At 38.9% G+C, this 16,912-nt stretch overlaps 1 protein-coding gene across 1 annotated transcript; it reads left to right on the top strand.

Annotated features, from left to right (window-relative positions):
• Positions 1-5,538: 5,538 nt before the first annotated feature.
• On the top strand, positions 5,539-16,339 carry LOC110134644 (oxidized low-density lipoprotein receptor 1). Its single transcript, XM_020889272.2, has 6 exons — positions 5,539-5,679; positions 7,540-7,641; positions 9,127-9,372; positions 13,976-14,115; positions 14,436-14,551; positions 15,117-16,339. Exons 1-6 carry the CDS (start codon positions 5,610-5,612, stop codon positions 15,259-15,261), a joined length of 819 nt encoding a protein of 272 aa, XP_020744931.2. The 5' UTR covers positions 5,539-5,609; the 3' UTR covers positions 15,262-16,339.
• Positions 16,340-16,912: the final 573 nt, after the last annotated feature.

Genomic DNA, 16,912 nt, shown 5'->3' with positions numbered 1-16,912 from the left:
TGAGATCCTGCAAGGGGTAGAGTGTGACCAAAAATAAAAACAAATGAAAAGAAAAGGTTTGAGAGTGAATGCAGGTATCCTCTACCACACAACATGTTTAAAGTCTTCTGTGAAATTGATACTCTGTCTTGGTGATCTGAAAACTCTCTCACTGAATCCTTTGAGAGACTTTCATACTGCATTAGGAGAAGGCGATGGCACCCCACTTCAGTACTCTTGCCTGGAAAATCACATGGATGGGGGGCCTGGTAGGCTGCAGTCCATGGGGTCGCTAAGAGTCGGACATGACTGAGCGACTTCACTTTCACTTTTCACTTTCATGCATTGGAGAAGGAAATGGCAACCCATGCCAGTATTCTTGCCTGGAGAATCCCAGGGACAGGGGAGCCTGGTGGGCTGCTGTTTATGGGGTCATACAGAGTCAGACACGACTGAAGAGACTTAGCAGCAGCAGCAGCATACTGCATTTATAATACCACTCAGAAGAAACCACCTATGCCTTTTATGATCTGATACAAATGAAAGAACAGTGAACTGAGTTTTTATGTAGCATCAGACAGAAAAGAGATAGTCAGTAAACCACTTAATAAGGTTGCAGGATGGGGGGACAGCTTTAGTTCTACTTTCTCAAAATAATAGAATTGAGATAGATTTTCCATAAATGTCTTTGTAGTTTAAAAATCTAGTTCATGCTGGTGATGTCTTCATAGTTAAGAACCTCATGTGCTAACTGTTAACTGTTTGTAGAATATAACACAATTTACATGGTATGCCTGGTGTAGAAAAGAATGAGGTTTCCTTAATAGAAGGCAATCAATCCTTACTTTTCAAGAGTTTATAGTTTAAATGGAGAGATGGAATAACAGTAATGGAATTGAAAATCAACAAGTGCATGTTAGAACTGGACATGGAACAACAGACTGGTTCCAAATCGGGAAGGGTGTACGTCATCCTGCTTATTTTAACTTATATGCAGAGTACACCATGAGAAACGCTGGACTAGATGAAGCACAAGCTGGAATCAAGATTGCTGGGAGAAATATCAATAACCTCAGATAGGCAGATGACACCACCCTTATGGCAGAAAGTGAAGAAGAACTAAAGAGCCTCTTGATGAAAGTGAAAGAGGAGAGTCAAAAGTTGGCTTAAAACTTTAACATTTAGAAAACTAAGATCATGGCATCTGGTCCCATCACCTCATGGCAAATAGATGGGGAAACACTGACACTATATTTTGGGGGGCTCCAAAATCACTGCAGATGGTGACTGCAGCCATGAAACTAAAAGATGCTTGCTCCTTGGAAGAAAAGTTATGACTAACCTAGACAGCATATTAAAAGCAGAGACATTACTTTGCCAACAAAAGTCCATGTAGTCAAAGCTATGGTTTTTCCAGTAGTCATGTGTGGATGTCAGAGTTGGCCTATAAAGAGAGCTGAGTGCCGAAGAATTGATGCTTCTGAACTGCAGTGTTGGAGAAGACTCTTGAGAGTCCCTTGGACTGCAAGGAGGTCCAACCAGTCCATCCTAAAGGAGATCAGTCCTGAGTGTTCATTGGAAGGACTGATGTTGAAGTTGAAACTCCAATACTTTGGCCACCTGATATGAAGAACCGACTCACTGGAAAAGACCCTGATGCTGGGAAAGACTGAAGGTGGGAGGAGAAGGGGATGACAGAGGATGAGATGGTTGGATGGCATCACTGACTCAGTGGACATGAGTTTGAGTAAACTCCAGGAGTTGGCGATGGACAGGGATGCCTGGCATGCTGCAGTTCATGGGATCACAAAGGGTCGGACATGACTGAGCAACTGAACTGAACTGAACTGAACTGACAGTGCATGTTAGAGTATATAAAATGAAGGTGGAAAAACAAATTGATGATGACAATCCAACCTCTAAATGTTAAGTTGAGAGGATTTATTAAAAGAAAAAAGGAATTGTTTTTGAAGGAAGCACAGAATTTGTAGAGCTCAGCACCAAGTCCCAGGCTGCTTAGGGAGATTCCTGTGAGTGTTGACCCAAAGGACAATAGATGATTATGCTTTTCTGGGTCTCATAAGTGAAGTGTAGAGGTGACTATCAGAACTGTGAGAGATCTAGCTCAATCTTAGGCCTTCTGTAGTTCTTTCTGGTTGTGTGTGTTTCTTTGGGTATTTTAACTATGTACTCACGTGCATCCTTCTGAAACACTTCTTCCCAGCACAACCTGTAAAGGCTACGAGGCTGTGATATGCTCATAAGAAACATGTGCCATGTCCCTTTCCTCAACAAAGTTACCTATATGTCTCATCTTCTAGTGTATGTGTGCTCAGTCGTGTCTGACTCTTAGGGACCCTATGGATGGTAGCTTGCTGGGTTCCTCTGTCCATGGGATTTTCCCAGCAAGAATACTGGAGTGGGTTGCCATTTCCTCCTCTAGGGATCTTCCCAACCCAGGGATCGAACCCGTGTCTCCTATGTCTCCTGCATTACAGGCAGATTCTTTACTGCTGAGCCATGGGGGAAGCCCATAATGGCTCATTTTAATCCACTAGAATATTGATGGCCTCCAAAATAGCTGTCACTGTGAGAAGTGAAAAGGTTTCCACTTCATTGTGGTGTCATTTCAGTACTTGTTAATCATCATTAAAATAATTTCCTGAGATTCTATTTATGTGAACAACCACTGTGGCAAATGCCATAATATATTTAATCTTGCTTCCTGGCATTCACAATCAAGGGAGGTGAAATGGGTCTTTAGTTAAAAGGAAAGTAACACTGATTTGTTACAAGCTGATGGGAGGAGGACAAATTGGTTACATGCTGAGGTTTCCTTTGTGAACTGTCTCACAGAGTAGCACTTTAAGTGGTAGACAAACTACTTTCAGTTTGGTCTCAGGTACCCTGTACAGAAAAAGGGAGAGCAAGAAACAGGGACAGAAATGAAATCCTAATTAAACTATCAGATTGGTGAGTTTTCCTAATGGTTTCCTAGATATTTTGTTTATTTATTTACTTTTCTCCAATCTTCTTTTATGTAGTCCCTTCTTTTTAAAAAAGTATTTATTTATTTGGCTGCACCAGGTCTTAGTTGCAGCATGAGAACTCTTAGTTGCAGCATGTGGGATCTAGTTCCCCGACCAGGGATTGAACCCAGGCCCCCTGCATTGGGAGCATGGAGTCTTAGCCACTGGACCACCAGGGAAGCCCTGCTATGTAGTCCCTTCTTTATATATATATAATATATATATATATATATTTTTCTTTTCTGGTATCATTTAAAACATATATTAGCTATCACACCACTCTTGCCCATAAATAATTAAAAAATATCTCTCATAGATAAGGTTTTATTTTATTTATTTTTTTTTTTAAAGCATGGATAACTGCAAAGAGACATTTCTTTTCTGGTTACAAAGTTTTCAGGGGTGGAGGGGGGATAGGTGAGAATTTTATCACCTGAATAAATGGCAACCCACTCTAGTACTCTTGCCTGGAAAATCCCATGGACAGAGGAGCCTGGTAGGCTACAGTCCGTGGGGTCGCAAAGAGTCGCGCACAACTGAGCAACTTCACTTTCACTTTTCACTCTCATGCACTGGAGAATGCATTCGTTCCTGGAGAATCCCAGGGACAGAGGAGTCTTGTGCGCTGCTGTCTATGGGGTCGCACAGGGTTGGACACGACTGAAGTGACTTAGCAGCAGCAGCAGGACATATAGTATCTTTGTTGAGATCGCATAGAAATCTTTGTGACTTAAGGCAAACACATATAAAATGTATTCTTTGATGAAAAATTCCAATGTGTTGAGTGTAAACCTGCACGCAGGTCAGAAAGCAACAGTTAGAACTGGACATGGAACAGCAGACTGGTTCCAAATAGGAAAAGGAGTACATCAAGGCTGTATATTGTCACCCTGCTTGTTTAACTTATATGCAGAGTACATCATGAGAAACGCTGGGCTGAAGGAAGCACAAGCTGGAATCAAGATTGCCGGGAGAAATATCAATAACCTCAGATATGCAGATGACACCACCCTTATGGCAGAAGTGAAGAAGAACTAAAGAGCCTCTTGATGAAAGTGAAAGAGAAGAGTGAAAAAGTTGGCTTAAAGCTCAACATTCAGAAAACTAAGACCATGGCATCCAGTCCCATCACTTCATGGCAAATAGATGGGGAAACAGTGGCTGACTTTTTTTTTTTTTTTTGCTCCAAAATCACTGCAGATGGTGACTGCAGCCATGAAATTAAAAGACGCTTACTTCTTGGAAGGAAGGCTATGACCAACTTAGCATATTAAAAAGCAGAGACATTACTTTGTCAACAAAAGGTCCGTCTAGTCAAGGCTATGGTTTTTCCAGTGGTCATGTATGGATGTGAGAGTTGGACTATAAGGAAAGCTGAGTGCCAAAGAATTGATGCTTTTGAACTGTGGTGTTGGAGAAGACTCTTGAGAGTCCCTTGGACTGCAAGGAGATCCAACCAGTCCATCCTAAAGGAGATCAGTCCTGAGTGTTCATTGGAAGGAGACTGATGTTGAAGCTGAAACTCCAATACTTTGGCTACCTGATGTGAAGAGCTGACTCATTTGAAAAGACCCTGATGCTGGGAAAGATTGAAGGCAGGAGAAGGGGACAACAGAGGATGAGATGGTTGGATGGCATCACTGACTCAATAGACATGGGTTTGGGTGGACTCCAGGAGTTGGTGATGGACAGGGGGGTCTGGTGTGCTGTGGTTCATGCAGTCGCAAAGAGTCGGACATGACTGAGCGACTGAACTGAACTGAGTGTTACTATTGCTAACAATAATAACTATCATTTATTGAGTTTTTACTGTGTTTGAAGTACAAAGCACTTTTACTCAGTATCTAATTTGAATCCCTACAGCAACTTTATCTACATTATCAAGTAGACATTGTAGTGTCCCAATTTATAGCTAAAGACATTCCCCTAGATTATAGACCAAGGTAATAGTAAAGGAAAACAAACACAAACTAGCTCCATCTGCTGTATATTTCTCTATACTGCCACTGTATGAAATAGTATTCCTAACTAAGTTCTAAAATTACCAAGGTTGTCATGGCTAGAGAGATGAGTCATATGTGATTAACTGCCAAATTCCTAAGCCTATTGCTGACAAAAAAAATTATCAAAATTAAAAAGGAAAATGTGAGACTTATGAAAGACCCTAGTGTAGAGATAGTCTGGTATAGTGAAATAAATGTTTATGGATATTGAAACAAAAATCTGGTCTAAATGCACACTGTTCTACAAATTTTGGGGGACTTACCCTTTTAAATTTCAGTTTTCTTATCTAAAGCATGGGTAAAAATCTACTCCTCTAAGGCTCATGGAAAATACAGTTTTCCCTTTCATAAATTACTTGGTGAAATATCCTGAAACACTATCAGATTCACCACTTTCCCCTCCTGCAATAGACATATTTCAAGAATTTGCGTCAGCCAACTTCCCAATATGAAGCAAAGCCTCTCCTTCCTCCTACCAATGATTGAGTCATTCCACTAGATATCAGTAGCTATTTAAACACTCCAGCAGGAACTCAAACTTTTACTTCGTAGAAGTCCTCAACAGCTTCACTCTCTCATTCTTGGAATACATTCGAAAATGACTGTTGATGACCACAAGAGCATGAAAGATCAACTTGATCAGAAGCCAAATGATGAGACAGCAAAAGGTACTAGGGCTGGGTAAATGAATACAAGGACAGAGTTAATTTAAACATGTAAACTAACTGAATATAGGAGTAGAAAACTACAATGCCTGAGTGTGGAAATTTATTAGAGTTAATAACATTTACTTAAAAGGAAAACAAGTCAGACATGGTGATTAAAGAAGATGATGATAAGCTAACTTTGTATGAATGATGATGTAGTAGAGGGTGATGATAACCAACTCTTATTGATCATTTGCTATAGGCTAGTTTCTATGATATTCACTTTATATGCATTAAAGCTTTTCACCTTGAGGTTGGGACTACTATTATCTCCCTTTTACAGAGGACTAACTGGTGATCAGGAGGATTAACTAAATTACCCAATTTTATGTGGCTATTAAGTGGTAGAGTTAAGACTGAGCTATAATATGGGAGGAATATTGACCAGAGGGAAATGTCGATTGAAAGATTTACCCAGATATTTTCTCCTAATGCTAGGATTGGGCAACTATTTGCAAGACACATAATTATCTTCAACTTCCTTTCTGCCAACTTGCCAGACATATTCTAGGAGCTTAATCACTCTTGAATCAGTGAATGAACCATATTCCTTCCTGTCAAAACTTCTGTTTTGTTTGGTTCATCTGTAGAGTGCTTTTGACACTTGAGAACTCAGTGAAAGAAGTAATATTTGATCATTGATTAATTTGAATTCACACTGTGATACATTCATACTGGAGCTTTTGTGATGTGATGGTCCAAGCCATGTAGCTACTCACAATTGGATTAACGATCTCTGTTTGGATCTTAACATCTGTGTGGTCTTAGGCAACTCACTGAGTTATCAGTTTCCTTATTTGCATATAGAGGGTTAACTTTTTCAGTCCCTTATTTGTTTATCTTACAAGGTGAGGAATCTAAATCCTTTATTTGAAGTGTTTTCCTTCTGAAAGGTAGTATCTGTGCTTTTTTGGTGATAGACTTCATAATAAGATATTCATACACTTGTGAGCTACATGGTTTGCTTTTATAGTAAGGGGGAATTTTTTTCTCATAACCAGAGTGGTATAGCTGGTGTGAATGTAGGACGTGATATTAATATGAATCAAGTGAATATAGAGATTTAGTTTATATTTTTTCTTTGGTCAATAACCCCAAGTCCAAGATGTATTTATTTTTAAAGAAATAAAAACTAAATAGCATAAAATTATATGTTAGTTCTTTGAGACTTTTTCAGTTGGTTAGCTGACTAAAGACTTTACTGCTTGATGTCTAGTATTCATTTATTATATGTTACTTATAACTGTGTGTATGTGTGTGTGGGGTGTGGGTGTGTGTGCACACATATGCACACATACACATGGTCTATACTGAAAACATCAGGCTCTCTTCCTTGTGGAGGAAGTTAATCCAACCAAGCTGGACTGAGAGTTTCTTAAGGTATTGTGGAGAGACTAGACAAAGTATATGCTTTAGAATCAGATACTTGGAGAATTCCCAGGTGATCCAGTGGTTAGGATTCCATGCTTCCAATATCATGGGCATGACTTTGGTCCCTGGGCAGGAAAATTTAGAGTGACAAGGCCAAAAAGAAAAAAGAAAAAAAAATTGAACTTAACTAGAATCAGATTCTTGGAGTCAAATATCTGATAGAATCCCAACTCCTAAATTTCATCAGTTGTGTGACCATGGGTAAATTACTTAAAGTTTTTAACTGCCCATATTTTTTGCCTATAAATGTGAATAGTGAATTACTTGCAGTCATTGGAAAGACTAGAACTAAGTAGTGCAAAGTGCCAGGTACAGGCTGGATCCAAAGAATTGTTTGACCACTTACCTCCATCATTTTTGTCTTTCTGAATCTCTCCTTTGTCACTCTAGGTCTTCGTTTTGCTTCCTCTTGGAAGTGGTACCCTGCTGCTGTGACTCTAGGGGTCCTTTGTCTGGGACTACTGGTGACCGTGATATTGTTGATACAGCAATGTAAGTGCTGAAGCAGGGAAAGAAGGGACAAAAAAAAAAAAAAAAAAAGAGGGCTTTTAAACATGGTTTATTAGTTGGTTTCATAGTAACTATAAACCACCTTGATTTAGATACATTTGAGGCAGACCATTTTTAGGAGTGAATGGGAAGATGAATGAGTTTATTGTCTTCTTTCCTCAAATAGACTGAGGCATGGGATGAAGATTACAGATATTAGGTTTTTGTTTGATTTTTGTTTCCAGAACTTCATGGATAGTCCATTTAAATCCCAGAATAATGAGGAAGGAAATAATTTGAAGTTACTAACCCATAAGATCACCAAAGGGACCCATAAAAAGACACTTCATTTAGTTCACACTGAGTTTTAATACAAATTATTAAATACCAGTTTTAAGTTAACTCAGAAACACAGTCTTCATAAATAGAATATTTAAAATAGAACAGTCTTCGGATTTACAATATGGCCGTTTAGGAAAGAGGGGATGTCAAGAGGAAAAGAAATGAAGAGGTGAAAGTGACCAAGAAAGGGAAAAAACGGTGATGATCATAAATCTAACCCATCTATGTATTTAGGTTATAGCTTTGAGCTATTTTGGCTCTCTAGAATCTAAGTTACGAAGGCCTTTGAAGTGCTAATTTGTTCCTCAATTGGTGTTTAAGGTCACAAACCACTTATTTTTTCAATCTATGAACACTTTGAACCTGTAAATCCTTTCCTAAAGATGTGGGAGAAGAGCCCTTGACTCAGTGGTGGTCATTGGAAGAGTCTTCCTCTGAGGTTCTGACTACTTTTTTAACAGGGTCAAGTATGGTTTTCAAGCCAAAGGGTCTACTTTGTACTGAACCATCAAACTTATAGAACTGAGACATTGGACCCTTAACATTTGTAGCCTGCTTGATTTCACAACCTTCCTTTCATCTCCACCCTTCCTAAAAAAAACAAAAAACAAAAAAAAAACAGGCTAAAATTGAAAAATTGTTTTCATATTCTTGCGAAAGCAGCTTAAAATAATCCCATGGGAGAGTTTCTCAAAAACAGGGTGTCACAGTTTTTATGTAAAATCAGGAAGTGTGGACGGGTGGAGAAAGGGCAATTAAGACACAGTAGAGTAAATCATTAATGACAAGTCCTACTAATAGTCACTGAGTATGATTTGTGTCTGCCTATTTTAGATTATCTACATTTTACTTATGCCATTCATAAATGATTTAACCTGTGATTTCTTTTAACTTGCATGTAACTCTCAGTAACAAGTAAAATCCTGTTTGTTTGTTTTTTAATCATAAGTGTCTGAGACAGTTTCCAACATTATATATATATGTCAGAAATATCAAATAACTTCCAAATCTATAATTTGAGTAAAGTTGGGTTGCTTTGTTGTCAAAACAGATGGTTTGATTCTGTTTTTAGATTTCTTCAAAATCCAGTGGAGGATTTTTTTTGTTGGGAACTGGAATTGGAATCTCAATTTAGTTCTAATTTAGTATCCCAGGTGTCTGAGCTCCTAAAGCAACAGCAAGCAAACCTTACTCACCAGGAAGATATCCTGGAGGGACAGATTTTAGCCCAGCGCCAATCAGAAAAATCTTCCCAGGAGTCACAGAAGGAACTCAAAGAAATAATAGAAACCCTTGCCCACAAGCTGGATGAGAAATCCAAGAAACTAATGGAACTTCATCACCAGAACCTGAATCTTCAAGAAGTTCTGAAAGAGGCAGCAAACTATTCAGGTATGAGGAAGAGAGGGGGTCAAGAGAAACAGTAGAAGCTTATCTGTGAATCTTAACCTTTCTTTTGCAATGTCCCAAGGACAATATTGGTGCATGGATGTATGTATCATTTTTCATTCATCAGGTTCTACATTATAGGTCCTCTATTTTTGTCATCCTTGCTCTGGAGAGTGAAGTTGCTCAGTCGTGTCCGACTCTTTGTGATCCCATGGACTGTAGCCCACCAGGCTCCTCCGTCCATGGAATTTTCCAGGCAAGAGTACTGGAGTGGGTTGCCATTTCCTTCTCCAGGGGATCTTCCAGACCCAGGAATCAAACCCAGGTCTCCTGCATTGCAAGCAGACGCTTTACCCTCTGAGCCACCAGGGAAATCCCTATCCGATGTCATCCTCACTCTATCACATGTCGAATTGTTGAGATTATCTGATTCAGTCAACCACATTTTCTGGTGGATTTAAGCTTTCCTTCCTCACAAGAGCCTTCTTTTTCTTTTTAAGATTTTAGTTTTGAGATTTTCTGGCAGGATCCTCCCACTTCTTGGTACGGATTCTCATCTCTTTCCATTCCAATGTATCGTAATCACTGATTTCTTTTCCCAAGTGGTCTCCTTTGGCCTGGGAACTCCCATCTCTTCATTAGCTCTATTCTATGGGACTGTCTCTTAAAGTATACAACTACATCAACATAAGTTGAATCAACAGAGGTGAGCTGGCTTGTAAGTATTAAGTAGATATTTCAAATCAGACAAAACTGTGAGGGACCCAGGAAGTCAGTGCATATGAGAAGAACTGAGTTGATCTCAGTCCAAGAAATGAACTCAGAATCAAGGAGGCAGGTAGAAAAAGTAGCATCTGTAATAAGCAGAGGATAATGTGAACTCTGATAATGTTACAGAAGTGATCCGTACGTACTATTTAGTTTTTCAACAATGCGTAATTAAATCAGGCATGTGCTTTTAGTCATGGGGAGCATTAAAAAGTGCGAAATGGAGTCACTTTCAGTAGTACCTTGCTTTCTTGGTGGGGTGCCTGAGAATCTTATTCTTGACATTAGCACCTAACTGCCAGTAATAAACAGAGATTTCTCCAGCTTCTTGCTTGTATAGCTCATGGTCTCAACCATGTAATTTTGCTGACTAAAGATTACATAGTAACAGTTTACAGATACCCATGCATTTTATTTTCTAGATCAAAACGTTGAAAGCCAGGTAAGTTTAATGATAAGTAGGTTCATATAAACTTTTGCAGTTTACAAATATCTTCAGGATGTATGGGCTCAGTCATGCCTGACTCTTTGCTACCCCATAGGGGTCCTCTGTCCATGGATTTCTCCAGGCAAGAACACTGGAGTGAGTAGTCATTTCCTACTCCAGGAGATCTTCCCAACCCAGGAATTAAACCCACATCTCCTGCATTGGCAGGCGGCGGATTCTTTACCACTGTGCTACCTGGGAGGCCCTCAGTATGTACAGGGTTATTTAAATTTCCAAAATGAGCAGAAATTTTTAGACAAGCTGATTTTTTTAAGCAAGTGTCAATTGTATATTTAATCTCTTTAAGGAAAGAACAGCTGAGGAAATAAAACCATCTCAAGGCTTAAAGGAAGGAACCTAATATATCAAGGGCAGGGATGTTTATATAAGCAGACAAAGCTACATACCAAAAATGGTTTATTTCACAGGTGGGGCCATAAACTAGTCTTGTTTTTATCAGTTGTATGGGATTAAAACTATGTCAGGACTGTTCAAAATCATCTTCCAGAGGTGCCAAGTTTAGACAACTAATAGAAAATACTAGATGATATGTCTTCTGCTGGCAGACATGACTTTCATCAAGCAGCTTTGAGAAGATTCTCAAAAGCAACGATAAAATACTATGCAGAAAAATATGCCAGTTTTCTCAAGTTTGAGATAAGTTTTATCTTTCTTACTGACAAGTCTGTGATTCTCCACAAAAGTATGAAGAAGGCGAGATGCTGAGAAATTCGCATATGTAGTTTGCCTGAGGTCAGCCAGCTAGAAAGATGCAGTGCCTTCCAAGTAACAGATATTTTAGCACTGGAATTAGTGGTGGTTCTCAACCTTTAGTGTACATAATTGTTACCCACGTAGCTTGTTAAAAGTAGCAAGTTCCAGATTTACCTCGAAACACTGTATCAACATGTCTTGATGGGCACCAAGAAGTATTTCCTCAATTCATTCAAACTCAGGAGCTTGAGAGGTAATGTGATATAATGGGGGCTTCCCAGGTGGTTCACTGTGTAAATAATCCACCTGCAATGCAGGAGTAGCTGGAGCCGCAGTTCGATCCCTGGGCTGGTGGTGATAAGTGATAGTGAAGTCGCTCAGTCGTGTCTGACTCTTTGTGACCCCGTGGACTGTAGCCCACCAGGCTCCTCCATCCATGGGATTCTCCAGGCAAGAATACTGGAGTGGGTTGCCATTTCCTTCTCCAGGGGATCTTCCCAACCCCGGGATCAAACCCGGGTCTCCCACATTGCAGGCAGACACTTTAACCTCTGAGCCACCAGGGAAGCCCTCGATCCCTGGGTTGGGAAGATCCCCGGGAGGAGGATATGGCAACCCACTCCAGTACTGTTGCCTTTAGAAGCCCATGGACAGAGGACCCTGGTGGGTCTCAAAGCGTCAGACACTACTGAAATGACTAAGCACACACGTGTGGGATATACTGATTAAACACACAGATGCTGGATTTAGACTGCCTAAGTTCAAAGTCTCATTTTCTCTATCTTTCAAATGAAGAAAATAAATGAATTTATACATACTGCTGTTATGAGGATTAAATGAGCCAATACATAGAAATTACTGCCAACCATTTCTGGCACCTAGCAGTTTTTTGTGTTTGTTAAATAAAAAATAATTAAAGAAATACAGGTGGTTTGAATACACTATGAGATTCATCTTTTCCACTTTTTTATGACTTGGAAAACCTACCTAGACTTTTCTTTTAGTTCAAGAAAATCAATATACTTTTTCCTTCAACATAGTTAGACAGGACTATGCAAATTGGGAAGAATCTTGCATTCTTGGCTTTCAGCCTGGTGTTATGTACGTCATCTTTCATTCACTTTCTCCTTTCATAGTTCAGTGCCCTTCTATTTTGTCCTCTCTGATAAAACCTGTTCTTACAAAATTATCTGATGATTTTATGCCACAAAGTGAAATTGAAATGTTGCCTTTCTCAAGGATTTGAGTTTTATATTTTGGGTCACAGCATAGAACAAAGGGCTTTTTCCCTAGTAGAGAGGTTCCAAGTTTCAGTAACACACAGAAGAGATGGTGATGATGGTAACGAAGAAAGGAAGAAAGGGGAAGGGTGAGAGGGAGAAAGGGTGAGGGGAGGTGAGAGGCAGAAGGAAAGAAGGAGAAGGAATCGGGGAGTGTTTAAAATACCTGTAAACACATAGACAGGTTTCCCTGGTGGCTCAGACAGTAAAGAGTCTGCTTGCAATGCAGGAGACCTGGGTTCGATCCCTGGGTTGGGAAGTTCCCCTGGAAAAGGAAATGGCAGCCCACTCCAGTATTCTTGCTTAGGAAATCCCAAGGACAGAGGAGCCTGGCAGGCTACAGCCCATGGGGTCACAAAGAGTCAGACATGGCTGAGCGACTAACACACACAGACACACACACACACAGACACACAGACCACAGACCCTGTCATGTTTCTGCCTGTCTCCTAAGCCCCGAGGTTTTTGGACTCCCTGGGAATTTTGCTGCTGAAAACTCTCTACCTACTGAAATCTTGTTGAAATGGAGATGCCCACTTTACTTCCATATACTGTTCTCCCTAAAGCAGCTCTGTCCAAAAGAAAATACAGGGTATACCACACATGTGACATTAAAGCTTCTATTATTCTATAAAATATTACAGAAAAAACTTGAACAAACTTTTTGGCTACCCCAATAGGAGCCACATGAAAAATGAAAAAGAAAGAGATGAAATTAATTTTAGTGACGTATTTTATTTCATCCAATACACTTGAAATGTTATTGCAACACTGATCAGTATAAATATTATTTATGTGATGTTTTACATTCTTTTTTCATACTAAATTTTCAAAATTAGGAGTATTTTATGCATACTTCAAATCTCAATGCAGATGAGCCACTACTCAAGTACTCAGAAGCCGCATAGGGCTACCTATCCAGAAGTAAGAGTTAAAGGATCTAAGCCTAAATTTGTTATTCAAAGAGCTAAAGCTTTAAAATATATAAGCACATCTTTTAGTAACAGAATAGCTATTAAATATTCATCCCCTAACTCATTTCCATAGTTCCAAACATAATTTTTACAAAGTAGATCAGTTTCTAACATTACATCCCAGCTCAAGCCTTGCTTTTTAATAGCCTCGCTTTTTAATCTAGTTTTCTAAAACCAGAATGTATTTCTTTTTCTCCAAAAAGAAAAAGGAGAAATAAAGACTCTAGGCTATTTAGGGATGTGCAGAGTCTGGGTATAATTCTGATTAAGAAGAGATGGTATGCACGTGGGAGTCCTGAGAGGTGAACTGAGTTAAGAATTATAGAAATATTAATATTTTTTCTCAGGCATAACTCACTGATTAGATATACTATATTTCCTAGGTCCTTGTCCCCAAGACTGGCTCTGGCATGAAGAAAGCTGTTACCAATTTTCCTCTGGCCCTTTTAATTGGGAAAAAAGCCAGGAGAACTGCTTATCTTTGGATGCCCACTTGCTGAAGATTAATAGTACAGATGAACTGGTGAGTGTTCAATGGATGTGTGGGATGTCTATCAGGCTGGAATATTGGGTCATAGGTAAGTAGATCTGGTTTAGACCCTCAGTAGAGGAGCGCTTGCTTAAGAATCAGAATACGTACCTGATTTCTAGCCTTGTGTGGCCACTGGATATGTGCATGACTTTGGATGGACAGGTTACTAAGTATTTCTAGGCTCCACTAGACATTGCTGTAAAGACATGGAGAGGATGTCAAAGTTCTCTTTGGGTTCTTTAGTTTTGTGAATCTAATCTAAAAAGTCCACATCCACTCATTCTTCAACCCAGAATTGTTACTCCCCACAGGAATTCATCCAGCAAGTGATGGCCCATTCCAGTTTCCCCTTCTGGATGGGGTTGTCAATGAGGAAACCCAGCTACTCATGGCTTTGGGAAGATGGTACTCCTTTGAGGCCCCACTTGTAAGTTTGTTGTTCTTTTTTAGTTTTGTTTATTTATTTATTTTTCTTTTTGACTGCACCGGGTCTTTGCTGCTTTGTGTAGGCTTTCCCTAGTTGTGGCAAGCATGGGCTGCTCCCCCGTGTGATGTGTGGGCTTCTCATTGCAGTCGCTTCTCTTGTTGCCAGGCATGGGTTCTAGGGGGACGGGCTTCAGTAATTGTGGCACATGGGCTTAGTTGCTCCAAGGCATGTGGGATCTTCCCAGACCAGGGATCAAACCCTTGTCCCCTGCATTGGCAGGCAGATTCTTATCCACTGAACAACAGGGAAGTCCGTAAGTTTCTTATTCTTCATTGAACCTACTATTGAAGTTACTGCTACATTCCAGGCAGTGTCCTCTTCTTGCTGGAAAGAAGCTTGGAGAATTTCTGAATCTCTCTCCATCTTTCTCACACAGGGACTTGCTCATTTACCCATTCGGATCTTCTCTTACCTTTTCCTGCTCACATTTATTACTGACTTGAAGCTTTAAGACAAGGTGGTAGTAAATCTAATTTTTCTTTTTTTTTTTTCTCCCTGCCTGCAGGTTTAGAATTCAGGGAGCTGTTTCCCATATGTATCCTTCAGGTACCTGTGCCTATATTCAAAGAGGAACTGTTTTTGCTGAAAACTGCATTTTAACTGCATTCAGTATATGTCAAAAGAAGGCGAATCTATTGAGAGCACAGTGAATTTGAAGGATCTGGAGGATAAGGAGGAGAAGACTTTTGAATTCTCTCATGGAATTTAAGCTATACTTCGTCACTTAGGTGTAAACCATAAGAGCCCCAGGAACTGCCTGCTACTAGTTGAGTGCAAAACCCCTTAGCAGAGACTGGGCCCAGTTGCCTGACACCTTGATAGCAAATGTTTTAATTCCCTCTGTATATTTTTCACTTAACTTGTTCCAAGTCCTCCCCTGCCAGACTTCAGAGAAGTCAATTTTCCTGTTTCCACTGTTTCTAAGAACTTGTTGTCTAACTCAAGGTCACAGCATTTTTCTCATTTTTGTCCTATGCTTTCTTCTAGACATTGTAGAGTTTCAGATTTTACGTGGAAATCTAGAACTTATTGTAGGTTAATTTTTAAGTGACATATGAATGTATGGAAGTTTTGTTTTTTTTTTTTTTTGCTTGTGGATATTCAATTGCTTTTGCAACTTTTGCTGAAAAGACTATTCTTCCTTCACTACATTGTCTTTGCACTTTTGTCAATAATTATCCATACATACCTGGGTCTATTTCTTTCCATTGATTTCTTTATTATTCTTGGCTTACAACACCAGCATGATATTTTGAATTCTATGGTTCTTTAATATATCTTGAAATCACATGGTGGTAGTTACTCATTGTTGTTCTTTTTTAGAGTTGTTTGGTTACTCTATGTTTCTATGTTTTTCTATTTCTGTCTTAAATTGGCTTGTCAATTTCTAAAAAAAAAACTTGAAATTTTGAATTGCACTGAATCCATACATAAATTTGGGGAAAATTGAATTCTTAAAAATATTGATTTGTTCAACTCATGAAAAATGTGTATTGCTCTATTTAGGTATTCCTTATTTTCTTTAAGCAATACTTTGTAATATTCTTTGTGTAGATGTTGTTAGATTATCATAATGTATTTCACATTTTTTATTCTACTGTAGATGGTATTGTTATCATTTATAGTTCTTATTTTCAAAGTCTTCTGCTAGTATGTAGAATTATAATAAAGTTTTGTATTAATATTATATCCTGAAACCTTGATAAACTCACTTATTTCTTCTAGTAAGTATTTTGTGTGTGTATTTCATTGGATTTTCTATATATATAATCATGCTATTTGAGAAAAATACTTTTAGTTTTTTCCTTTCTGGATGATTTCTTTTTCTTTTCCTTGCCTTATTTCATGGACTAGAATCTCTAGTAAAATATTGAATAAGAATGGTGAGAGTACATATCTTTATTTTGTTCTTTATTTAGGAATAAGTCATTCAACATTATACTAATAAATATGGTACTCTGTTTTTTTCACAAATGAAATTAACCCAGTTTGAGGAGTTTTCCTTTTATTTCTATAGTACTGAGAAGTTTTATTAGGAATGGGTATTGATTTGTCTTGAGAAGAAAATGGCAACCTACTCTAGAATTCTCGCCTGGAGAGGTCCACAGACAGAGAAGCCTGGTGGGCTACAGACCAAAGAAGCACAAAGAGTTGGACATGACTGAGAGACTAACACATTGATTTGTCTGATATTTTTCCTACATCTATTGATACGATTATATAGTTTTCTTTTTTTTCTAACAAGGTAAATTACACTGTATAATTATAGAAGGCTAAGCCATCTTTGGATTCTTGGGATTA

The sequence above is a fragment of the Odocoileus virginianus genome, unplaced genomic scaffold, assembly GCF_023699985.2.
Source record: "Odocoileus virginianus isolate 20LAN1187 ecotype Illinois unplaced genomic scaffold, Ovbor_1.2 Unplaced_Contig_11, whole genome shotgun sequence".
In the NCBI taxonomy this organism is placed as follows: domain Eukaryota; kingdom Metazoa; phylum Chordata; class Mammalia; order Artiodactyla; family Cervidae; genus Odocoileus; species Odocoileus virginianus.
The sequence above is the reverse complement of the archived record's forward strand: the minus strand, read 5'-3'. Positions and strand labels throughout refer to the sequence as shown.